We start from the raw sequence: 26,432 nt of genomic DNA on the forward strand, positions 1-26,432 counted from the left end.
CGGTATTTCCCAACTTAGCTATGGAGAGAAAGCATTTTAAACAGTTGATAAGTTAAAAATTAGCCATTTTTTTATGACATGGAAAGAAAACAGACAAAGATGTTAATAAACCTCTTGGTCTAAATTTCTAACAGCAAAGCACCATAACTGAATGATAAAATTCTTTCATACTGGAGGACTCAGGTTCTAATCTCATCTTCCTTGCTCTCTTTTTTAAACCTTTACCTTCCATCTTAGAATCAATACTATATATTGGTTCCAAAGCAGAAGACTGGTAAGGAAGGACTAGGGAAAAAGAGTTAAAGTGACTTGCCCTGGGTCAGGAAGTATTAGAGGCCAGATTTGAACCCAAGACTCCTATCTTTAGGCATGGTTCTTTAATCCATTTAGCCACCTAGCAGACCCTACCTCCCCCCTTCTCATCTCTACCAAACTATCCCATTTTACTTCTCTCATTTTCATCAAGAGTCTTCTTTTGGGGCTTTTGGTTAACTTTTTTTTTAGAAGACAATCCCTTTATTTTGATAATTATGATATTTAGCATTAAAGACTCTACACTAAGCTTTCTTCAGGCAAGGTACTAGAGTAGTATAACTTTCAGGAATAACTTAGTGCTCTGAAGAACAGGGTGCTTGACCTAGGTCTTGACAGATGATGTAGAGTATGAGAAGGTGATTTGAAAAGTATGAAGCAACATGGAAATATAAGATATCATCAATTTACCAATCTATGAAATTATTTTCCTGCATGTAAGCTATCTTCCTATTCATTGAACTTTGATATACTTCAAGAACCATAGGGTCACATTTAATATGGGATAAAACTATGCTATAATCTACAGATTGGATTTTCATCCCTTCCATTTAAAAATCCATTTAAAAAAACACAACCCAAGTTCCATTTATCTTCTACAAAATGCACCTCCCTGCATTTTCCATGACAGGTTTTGAAATGTTTAAGCCTAGGAGAAGCCCAGTATGTAATTGAGAATAAGCCAAACAAACTTAGGAAAAGGGGTATGCCACACCCTTGGCAAAAGCTGAGAAGTTGCTTAACTCTTTCATCTTCACTTCAAACCCCAGAGAATGACTTTAAACTCTTCATGTTGGGGTAAAAGCTGTCTTGCTAACAATATGAGTTCATTCCTATTTGTCTCTATTGCAAATTCCCTGTTTCCATTTTTCTGCATCTTTTTGCAATTCTCAGTTATTCCTCCCTGATTCTTTTTTTAGTCCTCTAACCTATGGGGACAGGGGAAGAGGACTGGTGCTAGTGCCAATAACTTGAGGTAGATACATGCCTGTTCCTTAATGTTATTCCTATTGCAGATGGTGCCTTCAACAATAAAAGGTTTTTGTTTTTTTGTTTTTTTTAATGGATGATTTGCATGATTCATATTCTGGATTCTAAATTAGAAATAGTTTTCTTGGGTTGTGTATTCTGGTAGTTATTGCTAACTTTGTGTTATCATACAGATATATATATATATCATATATGTATGTATTTTTTAAATTAAAGAAAGCTTCCCAAACAAGCTAGAGCATTCCACCTAGGAGTCTTGCTTTCCCTGAACATTTTCCTTCCCCTTCCTTCCCAACACTTACTCTCCACCCTAGCTAGATCAGTCTCTCTGTTTTTCCTTACTTCCCCCCTTCATGTTCATTTTTGCCACTCTGACTTTGCAAATGTTTCTCTCCTCCATCTGAAATATTTTCTTTCTCTGCCTACCCAAGTCATCATCACACTGCAAGGTAAAGTTTAAGTACTATCTTAATTTGAAAAGTTCTTAAATGCCAAGTGTATGAAAGGTATTGAGCTAGGAACTGGGGACATAAAGAGAAATGAGCACTACTCCTGCAATCTAAAGTGGGATAAATAAAAACCTCATTCATGAAATCTTCCCAGATGACTCTGGTCCTCGGGCATTTTTTCCCCCTGAAATCTTATAAAACTTTTGTTCTAAAATCACATAATTTAGTATTTTATTATATGTAACATCACACTATTCCTAAATGTACAATATTTGAGTCTACTTCTTAACTTGTAAACAAATTATTAATTCTCTAAAGGCATGGAACAGGTATCTTTTTTTTTCTTTTATAGTCTTCATATTTCAACTAGGGCTAGGCAAAGAAAAGGTCTATTAAAGACTTGTTGACATGGGAGCTCCTGAAATGCAGAAGAGATGATGATTTCCTCATTAGGCAGTGAATATTCGTTAGAAGAAAAAGAATTAACTAACTTCAAAGTCTTTGGGACCTTACCCTGCAGCCCCATTCTAGGGCAGGGTTGATTCAAAATGAGAAGTTTGGAATAAACTTAATGTATGCTTTGGAGAATTTAGTTTCGGGGCTCATATCAAGATACAGAATTTTGGAGTTGGAAGAGAACATGGTAGCCATCCAATCCCAACATCCTACCTTATACAGGAATCTCCTCTCTGATGTACCTCAGAGAGCATCTCTGATTTTCTCCAACTGCTATGAGAATGATTGAACAAGACATGAATCCAGGTTGATAAGGCATGCCCATGCACATGCATATGTAAGAAAAAATACACATTCTCTTAACCAGGTAAAATTTAAAGTAGACTCAAGGATTAGTCAAAGCTTCCCTATGACTAATTATGGCCAAGCCCCTCAATTTCTGTTCCTCAGTGTTACCATCTGCAAACTGAGGGCAATTATCCCTGACCCTCATTATGCAAATTTCAAATAATAACAACTGGTATTTATATAGCAGTTTGCAAAGCATTTTATATATGTTATCTCATTTGACCCTCATAACAACTCTGAGGGTTAGATGCTATTATTATCCCCATTTTACATATGGGGACATTGGGGCAGACAGAAGTTAAGTGATTTGCCCTGGATCATATACCTAATAAATGTCTGAAGCAATATTTAAATCCTGGTCTTCCTGATGGTGAATTCAGCACTATGTCCACTGAGCCACCTAGCTGCCTCAAACATTTGGTTAAATGTATTGATTACCTTAAGCTAAACATACTACACGTATAATAAGCAATATTAATTTAGTCAGGAACATGAGAAAAAGCAGAGACTAACTCAAGGACCATCAGGTTAGTGAAGATCACATTCTGACTTCAACACCAGGCATCTCATCACTATGGCCAATATTAGTTAACCCACTAATTTTTTACCCAAATTTGCAAATCATCTATGCCTGCTTTTTCTTCTCCCTCTCCCACCCTGCTCCTTCTTGTTGTTGCCTAATTAGCCCCCTATGCAATAATAAAGAAAAAGTAAAGGGAAAACAATAATTGATTCCACTAAAACAAGCTTTCTACCTTAATTTCCTTTGTTCATGCTCTGTTCTCTTTTTAGAGGTTGCTAACTTATAGTTTATTGATGGTATCACTTAAAAAAATAAAAGATTTCAAGAATTAAGAGACATGGATCATAAATGAGGATTGGGGAAAAAGGAGTCCCTTCATTTCCCCAAAATAGAAATAACATATATTCTGAAGAGATTCACAAATTGCTCTTAGCTCAAATTTACTTTGGCTATTTGGAATATATCACCAGTCACTCATCTATCCAGGATTGACATCTTTCATGCAGCAATGGTAAAGAGAACAAATCTGAGATATTTTGCATTTTCATATGCAATGTATGAAAAGTATGATAAATGGCAATAATTGGTTGATGCTCCCTTTTTTGAAGGTCACTTTTCCCTCTGAGGTCTCTTGCAAAATCAAGAGTAAAACACTGGCCCAGTAGGGCAAGAGTCTGCATCTGTTTGGGGAGAGAGAATGGAAGGGATAAAGAAAGGTTCTCCTCATTACGAAATTCCCATAATCACTGAGACCACTTTCCCTCTCTACAACTTGTAAAAACCAAATGATAAAAAAATATATGGCTCTATCAGACAAAATAATGTTCAAAGCTGGTTGACACCTTGAGGTTAGGGAGCAGTAGTTGCTGAATGGAATGAAGTTTGTTTAAGAGAAGTTTATTTAGAAAAAAGTTAGAGCATATCTAAGTGGTCCTTGTGCCTTTGATCTGTCTCGCCTCGATAATGATGAACAATGCAGAACTCTAATGGGGAGAGGGAAATCTGGTGTTGATGGGAATGGATACTTCACTTCCACTAGAATTTCTATCTGAGAACATTAGCTATGTTATATTTGTTATGTGCAAGTGGCCTCTGGTACCTGACCAGTACAATATATCTTTATTGTACAAGTAAAAATTCACATGCCTCCAAACCAGCATAAATGACCAATAAAAAAGCTTATTTTTACTTTTCAAAAAAAAAGAAAAGAAAAAAAAGCCCAAACCCAAGGACTTTGGATTCAACAGCCAATTGTTCTTGAAGCTAAAAACAAAATGCACTTTGTCCAAGGATTAAAACAGGTGCACAGTTATTTGAAATGGAAGTGATTGGATACTGGGAATACATTTCAAAATATCTGAAGGAAATCTGAATAGAACTTTGATGAACTGCTAATTGACTTCATCTCTGAGGTCACATGAGGTTATATAAGAAAATACAACATGTTAAGTGCTCCAGCTAGATAACTTGAGGAGAGGAGGAAGAAGGGGGTATGAGTGCCCTTTAGAGGAATAGCCATATCATTCAATTGAAATTTGTAATTTGGGGGGAGAAGGCAGAGAAGGGAAAAAGGAAGAAAAGGGGTGGTTGGGAAATCAGGTACTTAAAGATCTAGGTAGAAAAATACCACTTAGGAAAAGGAACTGGGAAGTCCTAGCTGGAGCACTGTTTTAACAGCATTTCCACATGCAGGGAGCAGGGGAAAATAGTAGATAAAAACAGTACTGTGTGGTGTTTTAATACAGCCCTTTTACAGAAGTTATACCCTTCAGTGACCTTCTAGAATTGTATCGGCTTGCTACATGCATGTCTTCAGAGTCCAAACATGTGTGAAAGAGACCATGCGTCTACAGAAGGTTGGGTTTTTCTTTTTGTTGTCGCTGGAACTGGAGACAGCAGACATGTATATTTGCCACATTGCAACTGAAAAAATTACTTCCAACATAAAAAAAATCCACAAAATACAGAGAGCCTTGGTATGTCTGAGATATAACAATTTACCACAAGGCTAGGAATCAGGGATGAGATCTTCCACACATGCTTTTGGTACCCAGGCATGAGCCAAAAGTGGTTCGCAAAAGCTTTCTGTGAGAAACAAAAAGTAATGAGTGGTTGATGATGTTTTTTAAAAAAAAAAGAAAGAAAGAAAAAAGGGGGAAATATGTTGTGTGTGTATGTTTTAACTAAAAATGATGATTTAGATGGGAATAGTGGGAGTAGGTGGGGGTAGGGTGGGGAGAGAAGGCATCCTGCCAAACATATCCAAGATACAGATGAGTTCAGAAAAAGGGAAAGAGAAAAGAAAGAGATGGGGAGTGATAAAATACAAAAAGAACCAATACAAACAGATGGACAAAGACACAGGTCCACTGAGGAATCTGGTACGAGGTTTGCTACTAGATTTATAGGTCACTCTCTCAGACGTTTGGTGGTAAACCGTCCAGCCTGCAAATGAATATAAAGGGAAGAAAACAAAGAGACACTTATAAAGTACAAATAGCTGTGATATGATGTCCTATACCATCAGTCAAATCAGCTCTTGTTAGTTAATCATCCACAGCTCCATTTTAGCCAAGCCAAAGAGGAGTAAGTTAATCAACCATATATGGAAAAGGATGCAGCGAGAGCAGCAGGAGAGACGACATAACTCTCAGAGATTAGGCCAGAGAAGGGCAGCATTAGCTTTGGCACTTCGATAGTAACTGCCATGAGAGTTTTTGATATATATGGTGAGGTAAGAGAGCCGGGAATCTAAGGAGCTGGGCACTGCTAAAGGTTATAATACGGCCACTGTTAGAGCAACTGCAATGATTTAAAAAGAAAAAGAGAAATCCCCATTTGGATAGCAGACTAGAAGTTATCCCACCCCGTACTGAAGACTTGTGGCCACTCCACAGCCCTCCTTCCCAATTCTACTTCTATTGTAGGAGGACTTGGGGGGGGGGGTGTCTTGCATCACTCCTGGAGGTTCGTGGCTCCACTGTGGGGGTGGTTGTAAATAAAAGCATCTGGAACCAGAACACATAGGTGGCTCATCTGACTGCCCTCTGTTAGACCTCTGTGGTCTCAGCCAAGCCAACTCAGTAGGAAAACCAGCATCCCACTAGACCACTTAGGGCCAACGACAAAAACCACCCCCAAAATAAGGATTCTGTGCTTATTTAGCTCCTCTGTTAGCTTGAAGCAAAGCCTGCATTTCAGAGGGGAGGGCGAGATCAGCGGATTGAGGATGTCACTCAGATTCTCCTCTAAGTTAACAGGAGACTGCCTTGCAACACCACTGATGTCCTCATTTCCTAGTACATGCTGGAAAAGTGTCAAGCTGCAAATCACCTTGGCCTTGAGCTCCACCTCCTTCACTGGCTAACCCGGAACAGATGTCAGAAGACAGGGAGGCTTTGACAGAGCAGGGTTGCTGTGTCTGTACTGCCTTTCCGAACGTGCCTGAAGCTGAGGAAGTGATTGCAGTGGAACCAGGCCGTGCTTTAGTGGTGTCTTTAGAGGGAGAACCTCTGCAGTCTGACAAGTTACCTATGGCGGGGAAGAAAGTTGCAAAAGGCACTATGAGAGAACTACAGAAGGGGGAGCACACAGCTTGGCTCAGCAGGATGGCGTGAGGGCCATGTCGAGGGTCCTTATCCCAGGTTCCGCAAACCCCTTCACAAAGACGTTGAGGGGCTTACCTACTGTCATACAGGTAAGGTGTGTGAGCCTAGGTAAGCCCCTCAGCCTCTCTGTGCCTCATTTATTATAATGGAGACATACCTACCATACCACCTGCCATGTAGGAATGTTACAAGGAAAAAGTAGAAAAAAATTCTTAATGTGAAAATGCATTATTAATTTACATTATTGCACTAAGAAAGTTAGGTGCCATTAGCAACTCAATTCTGTTTAAGTAGGCTAGGAAATCTCAGCACTTCTAGAGATGGATGTCTAAGCACAAGCAGATTGTTTATCACTATAATTAGTATTTTGTTAGATGGACGATAATTTGCAATGCAAATTAATCCATTCAGAAGGAAATGTGTAATAAAGACATAAGGAATATTAAAGCTAAAACACAGCTTTCCTTCCAGGTGCTCAGAAATCTATCCTGGATTTACACCTGCCACATTCTCCACACAGACCAAACATCCTGCTGAAGGCTCCTTGTATTGAACACAATCCTGATTACAGACTGGTCAGCAGTCAGGAGAAATCTTCTCCCATCAACCCCTCTTACCACCAAACACCAATTGTTATGCCAAAATGTTTTGTTTTGTTTGTGTTCTCTCTCTCTCTCTCTCTGTCTCTCTCTCTCTCTCTCGTTCTCTTTCTCTCTCTCTCTCTCTCTCTCTCTCTCTCTCTCTCCCCTAATCCAATTCCATCCATATCTTAAGCATTATTATGAGATAAGAAAAATTAAAAACAAAGCAAAAACACCAAATTCACTTCCTGTGACTCATGGTGACACTATTTCAGCAGCTAATCACATTAAAAAAAATTGATCAGAGGAAACAACTCCAATCACAGGTAAAGCTTACATCAGGACTCACAGTGGTATACATAGGTCTCATGACAAGTACCAGTCTTCTTAACAAAATTCAAACCATTAAAATGTAACCTTTTTGGAAGTAGCAATTCCTTTCTTTGTATTTATATCCCCAGCACCTAGCACAGTGCCTAGCACGGAGTAGGTGCTTAAATACATGTTGTCTAATTAACTCAAGGGTTTACCCCACAGCAATTATAGGGAAACAGCAACACCTGTTTTCTTCCCCACTGGATCCAGGCTTAGAAAACCAATTTTGGTCTCTTTCCACATCAGGAAGACCACTCTTGCCCCTAATTTAGGCCAGAATTTTTGCAACAAAGAGAAATGGATCTGTTTATAATCTGGGGCTGCTTCAGTGGTCCAAGAGTATCATTCTGGGTCTCCCTTCTAATTGCTCCTAACCTACTCCTATTTTCTGTGACTTCTTTAAAAGGAAACCAAAAACAAATAAATAAATAAATAAAAAATAAAAATTAAGAGGTCTGCTTGGAAACAGTAACCTTGAACAGAATTTTCCACTCTCCTGTCACAGGATATAATGGAGAATGCAATATCCTTGGCCTACTTTGTAGCTAGAGAATATGGAGGAAAGTGTAACCTAAGGACACATCTCACTCTTCTTCCCATCACAAATGCCCGCCAGATAACACTGTTCAACACTTAAAATCTCTAAGAAGTGAAACTATTTGCCTACTTGTATTGGACGCCACACTCTTTAACTGCTGCACCAGAGGATTTAACAGCTTCCCAGCTTTCAATTTATTTTTGCTTGTCCTTCTTCTCCGACCACTTGGGGGGGCAGTATGAAAAAACCCCACATTGGGAGGTAAGGGTTTCCCCAGGCGCAGGTACAAAGCTTCTATTTCATTCTTCTGCTGAGTTTGCAGTTCTGAGATCTCTTTCAGGTGTCTGGTTTGAAAAAAAACAAAACAGGGGAGAGGAGAAGGGAGATAAAGAGGAAGAAGCAAAGATTAAGTTTTCTTGTCTAACTCTGGACAGCTTGAAAACACAGCAATTTTGTTAAAAAAAAAAAAGTGCGAAGTCTCCTCCAAACACCTTGCTTTCCCCTCCACGCCCAACACACTATTATTACACATTTCACATCTTTCAGGTTTATTTACTGAAAATTAATGAAACTATGCTTGGAAGTAAGCTTCAGCTTCATTTAAACCTGGTAGCAACTACAGGCAAACAAAAGAATTTTTAATGTTTTTTTTCCCATTACAAACTGATTTTCATTTTTTGTTGCAGTTATCAAATCAGAAATGCATCATCATGGGAACTCATGGTGATAATTTAATGCCCTGTAAGGTGCCATTTTGGATTTGTTGTTTATTGCTGTTCAGTCCTGTCTGACTTGTTGGGATTTTCTTGGCAAAGATACTGCAATGGTTTGCCATTTCCTTATCTAGCTCATTTGACAGATGAGGAAACTGATGCCAACAGGGTTAATTGACTCGACCAGGGTCACTTAGCTAGTGTCTGAGGCTAGACTGGAACTCAGAAAGATGTCTTCCTGTCTTCAGGCCTGCCATCCACTGTGCCACCTAGCAGCCGCCACTTTCAATTACATAGTTTTAAAAATAGTGACCCTCATTTTGTTCAGTTTGAAAAGAAAATAAATTGGATTCATACTGCAGGACTATGGCTCAATATATTAAAATCTATTAATTACTAGATGCATAGTGAAATGGGTTATTTCAGTCTTGCTGAAAATGTTTCCAAACAAATATTGAGAGGAGGCAGCATTATAGAGTTGGAGTTGTAAAGCCCTGGATTCAAATTCTGACTATCACTTATTAGCTGAGCCCCTACGTAAGTCACTTAAGACTCTATTGTCCCACACATCTCCAAAATCACAAAATTATTTGAGTAGAGGGATTCGTGTCTCCCCACCCCCACCTTTACCATCAAATCACAGCTCCATCATATTCCCTGTACCTATCCTATTATAAACAAATTTGGCCAAATAAAGGAGAGAAGAGGTGAGTTCAAATTCACATATGAAGGTAACTTAGAAAAATTTATTGAACCCGTAGCCTGGAAAAAAGCAGATACTAAGAAATGAGAGACCATTTATTTCAATCTATCTCCACTATGTATCCAAAATCTGTCCACTTTTGCATGAATTTCATAGATTACAATGAAACAAGAGATGTGAATAGAAATACTTTGAAAACTTAAGAGTATTGTAGAAATTAATTATTAAAAATGGGCACTAGGTTCTAAATTGAACTCCAGATTACTGTCATCCCAACTAATACCAGTAAGGGGAAGGACATGACCTGGAGCTACTTTGTAAGCTGCTGATATCTTGATTCCTTCCCTGTCTAATACTTTCCAGAGTTTATAGAGAAGTTTTATGTACAATAAAGGCAGGAAAGTAATAAACTAAAAACAAACGGACTCAGCGTACACTACACCTTGACATGACTGCAGGTCAAAGATCAAGAATTTTGGGTCCACAGTGGAATTGTGCGTTGGCTATGGGAGGGGGAGAGAGGAGGGGAGGGAGAGAACATGAATCCTATAACAATGGAAAAATGTTCCAAATTAATTAATAAAATAAAGACCTAAAAAACAAACACATAAATAAATAAATGAAATACAATAAATAGGTGTACTTAGTTCTGGGGTTTCTCAAAAGTAAGGGTAAACTGAGTCAAAAATCCACATTGACAGTACCAATTTATTTATTAAGTACCTGCTATATGCCAGGCACTGTGCTAGGTTTAAGGGATATAAGTAAAAAGAATAAAACAATTCCTACTTACAGGGCACTTACATTTTGATGGGGAAGGCATCATCAACAGTATATCTAATCATATATATTATAAATAAATTAAAATTGAATTAAAAAAAAAAAGGATTTTGGGTCCATCATTCTATATAATCAAAGGAGCTTCAGGGCTGGCATTTTTAAATTTATAGCTTAAAACAAAATGCCAATTTGTTTATAACACAGAGTACTTGTCATCTGGTTGGCAGTGTGATTCTAGTGTGAAAATTTAAGTTTTGGCCATGATCTCGGCTATAATGCTAATTGTGCATATCATGAAGGGTGTAGAGAATGGTGCTATCATCTTATGCTACATGTGTATCTTTGAGGGGGCTTGCTACAAACTTACTTTTCCACATTCTACTGTGGACAACAAAGGGAAAACTAAGCTTCTAAGTTTTAAAATAAAATTTCTTCTTCCCATTTTTAAATATAAGAGAAATTAAGTTTTTTTTCTTATTTGAAAATGAGAAAAAAGATTTATGCTTCCAATCCCAAAAGAATCTTTTCATAAGGTTTTTCTATAACAAATTGTTGCAAATCCTTTTCCCTTAAAAAAAATTTAATTTAGAAGTATCACTCCTACCATCCACACACCAAGCATGGGAATCAATATGCAATGAAGCCTTTTTTTTTCAATGAATATCTTCTCATGAGAGCCATATTCCAAAGATGATGACTCCTATTTACATAGGTTCAAGCTTTCCATGGATCGTTTAATAAAATATGAACTTCAGTTATGTTCAAAATAGTTCTAGTGTGAAGCATATTTTAAGGTAGCTTAATAATTGAAAACTGGTATTACCCAAAGCATTGTCATTTGCTATCTATTCTCTGTAAATTTTCTTCTTTTGTGAATATGTCTACCATCATGTCTTCTACTTTTTATCACCTCTAGGAAAATGACCTCCAAATCTGTATCTCCAACTCTGGTCTCAGTCTCTTGCTTACTCCACGGTCTTTTATTTCTAATTGTCAGAATGACATCCCCACCAGGTATGCCCCACAAGCCCCTCAGACTTGTGATCCAAAATGCACTTAAAGCTAGTTCCCTTTCCAAACTACTCAATTTCTGTCAGTGGCACCAATATCCTTCTAACCTCTCTGGTTACAGTCTTTTATTTCTCCGAATTCTTCATTCTCTATATCTGAACTGTCATTATGATATCATTTTATCCTTCAAATGTCTCCCTGATTTACTGATTCCTATCATAAGCCTGAATTTCTTTAATAACCTTCTGTAGGTGATTTTCTAACTAAGGTTTATTTCTACCCCATTTTATCCTGCACCTACCAGACCAGTCAGTATTTAATATTAAAATGTTTTTAATCAGGTTGGTTCCTTGCTCAGAAATTAAAATGGCTCCATGCTTTCTACTATCATGAATTATGTACTAGCTACTTTTTAATGACATTCATATTTTGTCCTTACTCTTATCTATCCAATCTTATCTCCCGCTTCTCCAACATATGTCCTCTATTCCAGCCAGACCCATTAACTGTTTTCGGTCTGCATTTTACCCATCCCCACTCTTGTTGGTGTTGGTGTTCTATCCAAAATGGCTTCCCTCTTCTCCTCGACTTGTCTGAACTCTATACATCCATTAAGATCATTATCTTAAGTTTCAATTATTCCATAAAGCACTCTCCAACAACTTCAGGCAATATTTGATTGCATTTTTCTTTGAATGTCTACTGAATTGGCAGGTCAGGATCACCCTTAAACATCTGCTTTCTAGTTGTTTCATGAGTGTCATTTGTCTCCCCACCAAATGGAACTACCACACATTAGGTTATTATAAAGTACCTTGGTTTTTACTATGACTGACGAAGCAGAGTACTAAAAGTAGGGAGATGGTAATCGTGAACACAGTCTTGGATAGTGTTAGTGAATTCAGAAGTTTCTGACATTATATACTATGAGAAATCCTTTCCTACCATCAGTCAGCAACAGTGAAGTTGCCTGGAAGTCAAACACTATTTAATTCAAATATATTAAAGGGACCTAGTAATTAACTCTCTTGATTCTTGTTTTTTCCTCTTTTTCCATTCCCCATTTTGACAGTAGCTAAGCAAGTACCATACCCCTGGTAAAATATTTATGGCTTTTAGGATGCTGTAACTCTGTCAGCTGCTCATCAATAAATGTCCTGGTCAGTTCTACAATTGCAGACTCCTCCCTTTCCTTGTCTCTCAGGCCACACAGAGGGAGCAAGATCCAATGGAGAGTCAACAGACCTGAGTTCAAATCCTGACTTTGACGCTCATTATCTGTGTGACCCTGGTAAGTCACTTAACCACTGGGGGTTTTCTAATCTATAAAGTGACAGTTGGAATAGATGAGCTCTGAGGTCCCTTTTAACTCAGATTTATGATTCTGTGATCTTCTGGCTTGAGATTCCAAGAACTCTGGGTCCTAGGAAGTGAAGGGGGAATGGCAGTGGTGAAGGCAGATGGCACTAGCTGGCTAGGTCATGTGGAGTGGCTAGCACAAAAATGAGTTCCTATTTCAAGGCTAGGGGAGTTGATAGTCCTTGACTTCTGACCACAGGATTTAAGGAACTTCACTAAGCAATCATACAGGGATAAAAATACAACTAGTTGGGTGGCGGATGGGAAAAAAAAAGTCATCTATTAAAAATACATACACAAATGGTCAATTATATGTCTGCATGAAATCAAAACCATCAAGCCTAAACCCAGTGGCCAGTTGCATTTGCTATACTGGGATAGAATAATACAAAGAGACATTGGGAAACTGCAGTATAGCCTAAGAAGATCAGTGTAAAGATCAAGATGAGTGGACAAGAGAAGCACTTAGTTTAAGTGCATTCTACGTACACATGTATATAACAGATGGATATTTTCCCACATCTTTTTGTAACATTTTCTACCCCCAAAGGATTATCCTGGATATAATGAAAACTATACTTGGTTTGTACTTTGATCCACCCTGAAATGGTCTTTCTACACACCCCCATGGAGACAATGCTCTATTATAATACACACATCATATGGCCTTGGCAAGAGACTGTGACACCTACTTCTCTCTCAGACTTTGCAACTCCTTTTTAATGTCAGCATCTTCGAATTCGGAGTCATTGTCACTGCTCACATAGGAGGACTGGGAATGGAAAGAGGTCACACTAATGGTTGGGATTTTCATTCCTTGGCTTTTACTAGGAGAATCAGAGCCCAAAGATCCAGTCTTCCCTGATCGGTGTAAGAGGGCTGCAGCTGCTTTCTTCATGAAATCACTGGCTGTGCTGCTACTAGGCAGAGAGGACTGCTTCTGGATGGAGGGCTTTCGTCGGAGGCATTCATCCCCTGAATCACTAGATATAGGCTCACCCACTCCAACTTCAATCGAAGATGCTGTTTGCACACGTCGGACGGCTATCTTCAAATCAGGGCTGGAAGGAAGCTCATCCAAGTAGACATCTGGAGGTGCAGAATATCTTAAGCACTGGGGTGATGCCAGAGTTAATTCATCTTGTGTGCTGACAACGGAAAATCTGCCAATAGTTTTGGCCGGTGTATCACTGTCATACTTTTCTGTCTGCTTTCGATGGGAACCAGAATCAAGAGAACTGTGCCTCTGAAGGTTACTTAGCTCTCCATCTGCTGCAAATGTCTGCGTCAAAGTTCCCATGGGTTTAACCAAAATTTCAGGCTCTATTTGATCATCCCTTTTTGAAGTCTCCAGATGTTTTGTGACAACTGAAGAAGGGGTGCCCTTAAGAGGAAAAAAAAAGCAAACAGAGAAATGAAGAGATTCAATTAAAAAATTGAGCAAACCCCACCAACATAAGATGAGGGCTCTCAAAAGAATTTTATTACCTGAAGATTTTGAATTGTGCTTGAGATGGATGTTGAGCAACCATGAGAACTCAGTGAAATGCTGAGAGATGACTCTGTAAAAGTTTAAAAAAAAAAAAGGTTACTTAGGATTTACAACTTGGGGGAAAATGACTAGGTTACAGTTCAAGCATCCATTGGAAAAATCCAACTAGTAAGTACCTCTACATATAAAAATACTAAGTAGCTGGATAGAAACACGAGATTTCTTTTGATATAGCTAAAATAAATCAGTTTCTATTCCATAAAATCAGTAACCCATACTCCTTTCTATTGAATTCAAAAATAATATTCCCCATCTTCCATGACGTTCAAGATTTCATAAAATTTTGTGAAATACTTTAGAGCACATATTTTTCCAGTCTCACTACACATTATATTTCCTTTCACATATTTCAGCCAAATGGTCTACATACTTCTTTATTCATAACATTCCATCTCCTAACTGGAATAGAGTACCATTTCTTTAAGTCTATATAACTTTTCTTAAGGATTTGTCCAGGCGTTTGCTGATTCCCCCAACTATTATCTCTGCCCCCTCTGCAAATGACTGTATACTTATTTCTCTTACCTTCGAATGTGTTGTATGGTTCCCAACATACTCCTCCCCCAGTAGCATGTAAGCTCACCAAAGGCAGAACCATTTTCACAAGCTGCCAAAGGACACTTTAGTAATAGGACTACATGGTGCCTATCAAGCCAAACCATGTGTTTATATGAGAAAATGGAACTAAATATACTACCAAGCTGTGATTTCCCCATCTACTACTGTGTGGCTATAGAATTAAGAAGTACAATGACACACTCCAAATTAACTAGGGGCCAGGATGCTAATCCACATAAGAGGGTAGCCAGCCAGTTGCTTGTACAGCCTGATGATCCTGGCTAATTAAGGCATTTCTTATCATTACCAACTTTCCAAGAAGAATGAACTGCCACACCTTAAAAGAGTGGCTAACCTGATAGACCTGGGATGTTTGCCATAGCAAAAGAAAAAGTCTTCCCAAAGGTTCACCTTATCTAGGGAGAGTGTTTAGGGGACAGAATCATCTTACTTTTCAGTACTTAGAAAGACTTCTGTCATCTCGTTCTGCTTCTGTCCAGCTACTAGAAACTCCCTCCCTTCCACCCTGAAAGGATTTCCTTCTTCTGTTAAATACACCACACACACACACACACACACACACACACACGCACACGCACACGCACACGCACACATTCTTTGGAAACCATTTACCTTTAGTGTATTACTAACTATCTCTTCACCTTTAGGGGAAAGACTAAAATTAGCTCTCATGTAGTCATTCATCCCCTATAATGGGGACATTAGATCCCTGCCAGCAATGTCTAAAAAGATGACAATCTTCATTAAGGTCTTTATAGTGTTACTTTTCCAGAGAAGATTTCCATGGCTTATTTCCCCCATGGGAGAATGCGCCAATGCTAGCACACAGGAGATTTTCATGAAAATGTTAACACTGTACCCAGCCAAATCTTCCTGGTAGGCAGTTTTCCTTACCTACTTGCATTGGTTTTATTCATACAAAAGCTTTTCAATCTCATGTGATCAAAATGATCTATTTGGGGATTTTTGTGTGTGTGTGATTGTCCTCATTCCTCGTTTGGTTAAGAATTCTTCCAATAAGCCACAGCTGTGACTGGGTTTTCTTCTAATTGTTTTATCATGGGCTTTTTGAGAGTCAGATCATGTACCCATTTAGAGTTCATTCTGTATATGCCCTGGTACATATTTTTGAAGGGATCATTCCAGATCTTATTCAACATGTTTATATAAGCCCAGGATTCCACTGATGTTGGAAACTCTCATATTAAGAGGATACATTACAGTAGATATCCAAAATGGGTTAAGATGAAGGATGAAGCAAGCTAGCATATGACCTCTGAAAGTTTCCTAATCAGATTAGGATTTGTTTTCAATTACCTGTACTTTTCGGTGAGCCCTCTAGTTCTGATGGCTTGACTCCCCTTTGCATCACTTCTGACGTTTCGACCTTCAGCAAAAAAAGAAGAGAAATAATATCACCCGTGGCCTTCCATCACATCTTTGGTTGGGAAAAAATAAGTCAAGGTGTACTTCCCCTTCTTTGTCACTGGAAAGCTTTGCCTCTCTTCCTTACTTTTTCCCTCTCCCTGAAGTACAAGCAAATAACTTGGATACTTTGGGACAGGAAGAAGCTGATTTGCACAGAACTAAACAGCTCAGTTCCAGCTCACTTACACATCTGACAACCTGTTTATAACCCAAGAATACACTGACTAACTTATGCTCTTTCAAACAGGGAATTATTTATTACAGAAAGAAAGGGGGCGAAGATAGTAGGACCCAAGTGGGAGGGGGGAGTCATTAGACTATGGTAGAGTGCCAGGAAATTCTCTTCTGGCAGGTTTCAGCTAGGTGGGTGGCTTCCCCCTCTTCATTCTCTAGATTCCTCTGCATTTTATTTGAAATTCCCTTATAATATACTCTCTAGTTGTGCCCTGTGAGTCCCTCTCATATTCCATGGATGGCTTCTCTCATTTAATGGGCATATTCACTCACCACCTGTCCAGTCAGGGCATGGCATGAGGACACATCTGCAGCGATAAATGATGGTAGTTTTTCATCAGCAGCAGAGGTGGTACCACTGGCAGCTTGGTAGGAGTCAACAGTGGAGGCCAAAGCAAGAGGAGGAATCAAGCCTTCACTCAGTGGCTCCAGAGTGAATTCACTGTCGCACTGCTCCAGAGGGGTCCCTGCTGAGGCAGAAGAAGTGGGAACATACTCCTGGTACAGTAAATTACGCAACTTCTCATCCAGGCTCTTAATTGTGTTATCCACAAAGCCAACCCTAGGAGGTGGTCCCTCTCCATCAGATTCAAATGCAGATGGTGGCTGAGGGAGACTGGTTCCAGGAACAGAGCCACTCACTGGCTGGGACTGGCTGGGGAGCACTGGTTGCTGGGGCATGGCAGTGGCGACTTGAGGTGGACTTGGAAGTTGAGATCCTTTGAGACTCAGTGGTTCTGACACAACAGCTGAAGGAAGCATTTGACTGAGCAAAGGATGAGCAGTCCCACTTGGCTGGCTGGTCTCAGGCCCAGGAACTGCAGAGAGCATGGCTTGAGGTTCTGGGGCAAGTTCTGAGATAGCCCCTGCCTCTGTTGCCAAACTGGAAAGAGCAAGGACAGATTCTCGACGTCCCCCAGCACAACATGGGACCTCCAAGGTAGGGCCGCAAACATCTTGGTCAACTTTTTGTGCAGGTGGACTGGCAGGCTTTGTAACAAGTTGAATATCACAAGTTTCCATCATCAAAGAAGTGCTGGGGACAGGAGCTTCATAATGACCAGCTGATATTGGCTGCTCAGCAGGAGTCCCTCCCTGGCCCACGGTCACAGCTGGCTCGAGGATACACAGAGCTGGCTCTGGCAGCACTGAAGCTACTATTTCAGCCTCATTTGGCAAGACAGCCAAAGGTACTGAGACCTGTGCCAAAGGAGTGGGTGTCCTGCTGTGAGTGTCACTGAGACCAGCTTGAATGGGAAGCTGTGTACCAACTAAGATGCTTGGTTGTTCAGTCCGTGACAGCAGGTCCTCACAAGGCTCAGGATCTGGAATGGACAATAAAAACATCTTGTACCAGGCAACCATGCTCTGTGCCTATTACTTAATGCAACCTTTCAACAACCCAAACCTGCCTTAAATTCCTTTTAGTGCTTTACGATTCTAAATTATAGCACGTTTATGCCTGTTATCTTCTTTGAGTTTCCCCATGCAGTTAAGATATTTAAACATTCAAGTCTCACAGAAGTAGGAAGAATTGTTCATGAAGTGGTTAAAAACAAAACAAAGGGAGAGCAATGGATCTAAAACCAACTGTGGGGTTTAAATCCCAGTTTTGTCACTCACTATCTGTATGAGTTTTTAATCGTCATAATTTCTTTGGGCTAAAGTTTTTAGTTCCTTATGGATAATGGTTAGATAGTTTCTAGGGTCCCTCCAGCCCTATATTCTATTATTTTTCAAATGTGAATCAATCTTGTAGTTAAAAATGAAGAAATAAACAAAATCCAAAAAAACCCCTAGAGATATAAAACCTAGATAATGGACCTAGCCCTATATTAATTACGCTATGTATGGTCACAGAGCCAATCAGATCATCTTGACCTTTCTGACTTTCGATTCTAACTGCCCTAATCCTATATTTGTTTCAAGAATATTGTGAAATGAGCTAACAGGTGTGAAAGTATGTCAAAAAGTGTAGAATATTACAAACAAATTTTTTGTTAAAAAAAAAAAAGTGTATAGCATTAGAGAGGGATTTTGTAAGGTAAGTATACCTTAAATTGAAGAGCTCATGTGAATAGGTTGTCCACTAGATTAACTTTCCTAACAAGGGTGTGAGAATTTAACACACAAATAATGCACTGATAAAGGCAAAGAACTTATTTAATGCAAAGTTAGAACTTTGAAGGCTAGTTTTCATTGTGTATTAGTTTCTTATCCTGAGAGTGGGTGTTTGATATTATGATGGAAGTTACTTAGAAAATATGCCTTTATTCAACTTGTGCTTTTCTGGGATTTCTCTAATGTAGAAAGTACAAGATTCTAGCTATATAATGAGTCCTCTCCCCAGGTACTTAGAAATAAGACAAATTTACTCAAGATTCTGATATTCAGAAGGTATTTCTAAGGTCAGGTAATCCAACCTAACACTCAAAGCAGGGATTCCTTCTATAACATCCAGGACAAAGGGTCATCCAGCTCTATGAGAATACCCTTACCCAGAGAATCTAAGCAGAAAAATGAGAAGAAACCTAAAGTGGTGCAGAACAGAATTGGAAAAATGGAATGAAGTCAAATAAATCTCATCATAGCACAAACTTTCTATAATGTCTTCAGCTACAAAGAGGAGGAAAAGCAGTTTTCTGGTTACATCAATATAATCCCTGTGTTTAAAAATGTAAGAAATATCTAATTTCTTATTTCCCTACCTTGATATCCTTCGGGCTGCTGGGGACACAAAAGAGGAGGGGGAGATGACTCAGGGGCTTCTGTTGTCGGGTTTTCTGCTACTGGACATATAATGAACCACCTTTTTCCAGTATGTAGAACTATGGGTATAATGAAAAAGAAAGTCAGTGAATATTATCAGAATTGCAAATTCTTTGTGGTAACAAAACTCCTTTCCTGTTCTTATTTCTATGTAAGAAGCCTTCACAGGTTATCATACTTATTATTTTTCCAAGGAAAAACATAGAAAGGAAATAATATTCTAAAGACATGTGCTAATCTAATTGCCCTCTCTTCCCAGGATATCTTTTTTTTATGAATTGGGACTATGAGACTTTACAGGTGCATGAAGCACACAAGGGAGTGAATTGGATATTTTCCTCGTTATCAATATAAAAAGGCCCTGGAATACTAAATTTGGCCTTTTCAGAGAGACTGCTATACTCACTAACTTTCTGATGGGCATGCCTCAGATTCTAAATGATGTAATAAAGCATCTCGACCATATCTTGAAGCTAGGACCATTCTAAGTGAACAGCTTTGGATGATTCAACTGAGAATGTAATGGAACTCAAGGGCAAAGATAACAGGTTCACGGATAGAAAGGATCTGTGAGCCTAAAACCACCACATTGCCTTCCTATAGTTTTTTAAAGTGTCTATGCTATGATCAGAGCAGGCACTTAATAGAAGCACAAAGGTAGAAAGCAGCCTCTCCATCTACAATTTTTGTTGCTGTCTTTTCTTTATAAACTTTCCAAAGACCACACCCATTGCCATCCCAATACCTGGTAGCCTTTTCTCTGTTTCTTTTCACTAAGGGCTATTGTTTTTGTTCACCTCTGATCTTAACACTGTCTTTTAGGAGACTTATCATGTGCAAAATCTCACTGGAGCTGTGCTATTGTCTACTTCTACTGGCCAGTCATCTTTTCATTGTTTGGGATTATCTGGGGTTTTGGCTTGGAGATGGCAGTGTTCTCAGGTTCCCAATCATATCCCATGACCATAAGATTGGTATAAGTAAATGAGTTTTTGAAGAGTCTGAGACTGAAAAAACAGCAGTTTGATATCATTAAAAACACTGATGTTTCCCAAATACGATTCAATCTAGTCCCATATTTATTTGGAGCCTAGTCATTATATTTACATCAGTGGGCTAACTCTATGAGTGGGCTCCATAGTAGGGATTCAATTCAAAGTCCTCTCAGAATAGACATTTTTCTTAAACTTTGTTCTTCCAGTGTTAATGGTTAGATAAATCTCCCTCACATTTTGATGGTTTTTATGATGAAGCTTTGCTGCAAGTAGTACCTAGTATTCTGTAACTAGGAATGTTTAGACAACCTCACCATCAATTAAGAATTCTTGTTTGAATTTGGTGAAAGATACTTTCCATGATAATGGCAAGAACCTTAGGAATGCAAAGTATAAGGCGTGGTCCACAGCAGGTGCTTAATAAAAGTTTGCTGAATGAATGACTGATTATCCTCCTATTCTCCTCCTCATTTGTAGATCACTGTCACATCTGTCATCCTATAGTACATATGAGGGAGAAATCTTGTTTGAGGACAGCTTTCAAAGCTGCATTTTTCTCCCTGAATCAGGTTCTTTAAGGAAAAAAATTGGTAATAGATGCAATGGTATCTTGTCTTATCTAGACCTCAGCTCAACTGTGAAAAGTAGAAATAGCCTACTGAACAAAATCATCTCAAAGTCTGGTTGTTGTTCCCTTTTCGTATTTCATTAACAATACTCTTGATAAATTGAGATACATCTGAGAAATGAAAAAAGCAGGTATATAGGTTGGTTGGTAATGCTATTTTCTTGGCTTCTTTTTTTCTCTCCTTATGAAAACATTATCCGATCTTGTCCATTCTTTTGGAAATCTCCCACTCTTTTGAACTCGAAAAATCAATTTCTGAATGTCTAAAATTGTGTTACCTCCAGTATAGATTGCTGAATATGTGTTTCACCAGTTCTAGCTAGTTTTACCAACTTTCTTGTCAGTCACTGTTACCTCCTCACATTTTTTAATTAGAGTCCAAATATGATGGGGCTCCACTATCCCTGCCATGGAAAATCACGTTATCCATGTTTTTATTTGGATCTATGATTTTAATGGTATAAAGGAATATCCAATGAAGAAACTGTCTCTACCAATGCCAAATTGGAATTTATAGCCTTAGAGACTTGCCTAAGGAAATAGATGACTGTAAAGCTTACAGCAGCTATATTCTACTTCATATCTGTTGCTCTGGTGTTATCTACAAATATTCCTGGGATAATGTGCCTTAGCTGTATCTTACACCAAAATCTCTAACAGTTCATTTTTCCTGTAGATGCTTTTCACTGTTATAGGAATCGACATTGCTTATAGTTTCCAGTTATTTATGTATGTAATATTTTGTAAAATTTCTAACTGCTGGTAATTTTCCACTTGGCAAAATTAAACGGGGATTGACTGTGGCAGTTTCTGTTTTGGCTTTCTCCTTCTGGTATGAGAACATTAACTGTTTATGTAGGTTAAACTTCTTTAAGAAATGGTGATAGAGATATTGCCTTTATTTTTGCCCATTTCCCATATGCTAGATTCCACAGGTTGTTTGCAAAGGTTAAATAGATTATAGAAGATCCTATAATAAGCACACATGGCATCTTCTAATCATTATCTTTTTTTCTCTAATTTTGTATTTACTTTGACTTTTGCTTTTCCCAATTGATGATCTAATGGCTTCACAAAGCTGATTTTAAAATGGTTTCTACATCAGTAATTATTTCTGGTTAATTAAAATACAGCTAAACATAATTTTGTAAATGATAAAACTTAAGAACTATCACACTGAATACCCATCAATTAACTTTTGAAGACTGGATTCATGAGGTCTAGGTATAAACAATTTACAAATCAGAACCTCATATTTCTTACCCACAGACATGTTTTTCAATTGGTTTTACCATCTTCTTCTTCTTCCCTTATATTTCCACCCTCACACTAAGGAACTACTAGACAAATATCTCATAGGTATCTCTAAGCCTTGATAGGATAGGATCTATGACAATGTCTTCATTTATACCCTCAATATTTCAATCAAACCGGAATGCTAGCTGTTCCCCCAGCTCATCCTGCCCCTTCTTTTTCCCAAGAATTTATGAAGGTTGTTTTGCAGATCTAAAATGCAGTTTTTCATTTTTGTTCTTTAAAATTTTTCCTTCAAGGATCAACCACTTACTACTTTCTCTAGGAAGCCTTTCCTGAACTCGCCAGCTGAAAGTGATAACTTTTTGTGAAATTCTACTTTGTATCATACACATTTATGTAAATATTTTCTTTTCCTACTGAATTATAAACTCTTTGGGGCAAGGCCTGTTATAATTTTTTCACCTTTCACATCCATGACTAGCATATGATGAATGATTAGTGCTTGTTCAATTGTTGAATTAAAAAATAGTTTCCTCTTTCTTTTGCAATAACTATTGACACCTAAGTTATGATTTGCTTCATTCTACTGTGTTTGTTAATGCTTTTTATAAACACTGCAAAGTAAAAAGAAGTGTCTCATATAATTATGTTTTCATGTGTTGGGAGAATGATGAAAACAGATCTTCCCAACTCCTTTATTCTCCTCTCCAAAGATTCAGAAAACTATTCTTTCAATTAACTCCAAATTTTGCCGTCTTCAATTTTTAGCATATGCACATCAACATAGATGTACTTTCTTTTCTCAAGTAGCATTGCAACTTGTTTGTTGCAAAGCAAAGACTACATATTAAGAATCCTCACACTTAAACGTAATAGATGCAGACCATTAGTGTCAAATTAAAATAAAAATGGGGGGGGCCTCCATACTAACTTAGAAAATCACAAATTAATAATATCTCTGTGGTACTGTATTATATTTATTTTGTTAAACATTTCCCAATTACATCTTCATTTTGTTTGGGCTACAATTGGGAGATTTCCAGGCCACCGGAGAGTTTGCCACCTCTGATGTTTTGTGATACTTTTACTCTTTTTTTGTGTCCTTGCCAGGTTGCATAAGCTTGGGGTATTTTGTATTTTGGTCCAACATGAGGGAAGCCATGGTTAAAAAAAATTTCAGGAAATGTTCAAAGAAACTCCTGGGATTAATCTCTACTTATCCAGTTTGGCCTTCCTTTAGACAAATAGTCTATTACTGGGCAGATATTTGAAGGCTCCCCAATTTATTAGAAATAGTCATCACTTGCTTTCTGATGAATATGAAAATACATATACTAAGTACCTCTACCCTCACTGTTATAAAGATTGAGAATTTTTCTTGGTACCCAACTCTGAAATCTTTGGAATAAACAGAAAGAAACTTTATCAGTGTATCTTTAGCTATTAACTTTTGAAATGATGCCCTGCTACAATATTCTCCGTCTCCTTTCCCTTCTACTAACGGTCCAACTAGTCTCTCATTCACTCTCCCAAGACCCTTTTCCATAACCAGTCCAGGAAAGACTTCTCTTTGAAATAACTAGTTTAACAATCAGACTAAGGTTTACAAAGTTTTTTGTGTTGTAGACCTCTTTGGAAGTCTGTCAAAGTTTGTGAGCCCCATTCTCAGAAGAATGTTTTTAAATGCATAAAATACAGAGAAAAATATTTGTAAATGCATAAAATTAAAAGGAAGCCAACTAGACTGAAATATAATTAAAATAGTAAAGAAATGAGGTCATAGATCCTCAAGGTCACATGAAACCTAAGAGAAGGAAGAATTATTTGATTACTCTAGTTAAAAGGAGTATTTTCTTGAGTTCATCTTCGACCTATCAGAAAGGGGAAACTTTGGAGGGAGTGGTCAAAGAGACACTGAATAGTTTTAGGAAAATAAGAGAATACCAAAAATGAGTATTGTTGATTTGTTTAATGAAATGAAATGTGAGGTAAAGTTTTACTGGAGATCTGTAGCCATTTCCTAGTTCACTGCAGAATGTTGTCTTTTGTCTGGGAATACTATAATTTGTGATTCAAAGAAGTGCCTTGTGAGAGACATTTTGAAGACTATTAGGAAATTCTGTTCAATTTTGGATTCTTTCCCTAAGAAGAAATGTTTAGACCTGTTTTCATCCAAATTAATAAAAAAAAAATTCTCCTTGCAGGCTTGTGCCTAAAGCACAAAGTACAGAATGTTTTTTCCTATGTCATGGCTTTCGAGCACCTGCTATAACTTCACATCATGATATTCATATAAATTTTTTAAGGGTAGCGAGGAATTTGTGCTTACCATTCTGTTGATACACAGGGGCATTCAATTGAGACTGTCGATTCTCCTTTTTAAGGGACAACAGATTAGAAATTAATGTGATTAATGTGAAAATAAAACTTTTTCAAAAACATCCTGGTATAAATTATAAACTTAACTGAAGAGTTGGACTTAACCTTATGAGATCATCTAGTCAGAGATCCAAAAGGCAATTTCTTCCTTGCTTCTCTTATTTGTTTATGATATGACCTTTTACATCTAAGTCACATATCCGTTCAGAGCTTAAGTATACGTTAAATGAAAAAAAAATGTTTTTTTTAAGAGTTCATCTTGTCCAACCTTCTAGCTCCCAGTGGACTATTTTCTATAATGGCTATTAGTATTTCAACAGAAAGCTCAGTATGTAATTGCCCAGAAGCATTTCTACTCGTCAGAAGAAAACATAGGGTCTTTAATGTGTACCACAGACTTGCCATTAGCACTTAATATTCACTAACAGAAGCACATGAAACTCACTTCTCCAATGTCTAGTCCACAGGTATTATGCTGAGGGCTCATTCCCTGATCAGAGCTCTGTTCACACTCCAGGTCCTCACTGAGCATGTCTTCTGCTTTATCAATGATATCTTTCATTTGTTCAATGAAGGTTTCCTTTTCAGTCTGAAGTATGAATTCATTCTCTACCTGTAAACACAAAGGGCTCAGCGGATATTCATTTTAAAAATAGGATTGATGAAGACCTGTGAGGAGTGTTGGAAAAGGGAAGCTTGATGACATGTGTTTCTGTGATTCCTTCTAGTCTAGAGATATAGTGATTCTTTGATAGGAATTAAGGTGGTGGTGTTGAGATTTCAGCAATATAAAGAATTCTTGGAGATAAGAGGTTAAATAATTTGTCTAAGGGCACACCTATAATATATCAGAAACTAAACTTGAACCCAAGACTTCCTCATTCCAAAGCCAGCTTTCTATTTACTATAGCATGCTGGTTTTTAAAGAAAATTAATCTGGTAGCTTTATGAAAAACACTGGTAGGTTAGAACGGACAAAGAAACAATGTATTAATAGATCAGAAAAGATAGTAACAAGATTGAGAGACACCAAAAAAGTCTGGTGACTCCCTGGATATGGAGGTAAAGAATTATACATTTTTTTGCCTGTGTGCCTGGGAAATTTATAGGCAAAGATAGGAAAGCCAAGAGGAGAAGATGTCTGGCAAGATAAGGAAGAAAATGGTATTTAGTTTAATCTGAAGTTTGGAATGTGAATTTGTAGGAGAAATATCATGCTATGCTTTTATTAATTTTTTTTATTAATTTTATAATTAACATATTGATTTTAACATTTTTAGCAGCTGCATTACCTAGTTAGCACATATTAATCCTGTGATCAAGCAAAATCTCTCATACTTCTTTCATACAAACTATTATCAAGCCAGGTCTTATGCTAATGTAATTGATTTTATAATCTAAATATAGGACTTTATAATTATTCCTAGTAAGCTTCAGATTTTTGGTCTGCGAGAGGCAGACAATCAAGTTTTTGAATCTTGCTTCTGTCAGTCAACATATTGGGTTATTTCATCTAGCTTTGGATGAGTCACACATTTCTTAAGTACACCTTTTGGCTTGTTCCAAATCATTCCAAAATGTATATGTGGAAGAACAAGGGCAAGAAGAGGTCTATATAGGATGCCTCTAAGGAGCGCTCTCCAAATTGACAATCCACTCTGGACTTCTTTAATCATTGGATCTCATCATCTTAGAGATATTTTATTAAAATGTCAAGCTCTCTGCAGCCCCATACACTTGTAGTACACAGCTATCTGAGGTTGTAAAATTGTGTTTTTCTATGCTTTTAGCCAAGAAAAATGTTTGTTTTGTTTTTTTTGGCCTTTCTCATTAATGGTCTTTTAAATCAATCATTATACCAAATT

General features: G+C 37.8%; 1 protein-coding gene across 1 annotated transcript in view; it reads right to left on the reverse strand.

The window, feature by feature from the left end:
• The window catches only part of WNK2 (WNK lysine deficient protein kinase 2), a 246,695-nt gene that overhangs the window by 27,747 nt on the left and 192,516 nt on the right, over positions 1–26,432 (reverse strand). Inside the window, exons 17-26 of the mRNA XM_044670684.1 lie at positions 25,013–25,180; positions 24,518–24,563; positions 19,248–19,367; positions 16,813–17,864; positions 16,195–16,264; positions 14,235–14,308; positions 13,439–14,130; positions 8,310–8,524; positions 6,412–6,609; positions 5,425–5,523 (exon numbers count right to left, since the gene is read on the reverse strand). Of these exons, the coding sequence (XP_044526619.1) occupies positions 5,425–5,523; positions 6,412–6,609; positions 8,310–8,524; positions 13,439–14,130; positions 14,235–14,308; positions 16,195–16,264; positions 16,813–17,864; positions 19,248–19,367; positions 24,518–24,563; positions 25,013–25,180 (2,734 nt within the window). The remainder of the gene's footprint in view (positions 1–5,424; positions 5,524–6,411; positions 6,610–8,309; positions 8,525–13,438; positions 14,131–14,234; positions 14,309–16,194; positions 16,265–16,812; positions 17,865–19,247; positions 19,368–24,517; positions 24,564–25,012; positions 25,181–26,432) is intronic.

Source organism: Gracilinanus agilis, chromosome 1 (genome assembly GCF_016433145.1).
Source record: "Gracilinanus agilis isolate LMUSP501 chromosome 1, AgileGrace, whole genome shotgun sequence".
NCBI classification, from domain to species: Eukaryota; Metazoa; Chordata; class Mammalia; order Didelphimorphia; family Didelphidae; genus Gracilinanus; species Gracilinanus agilis.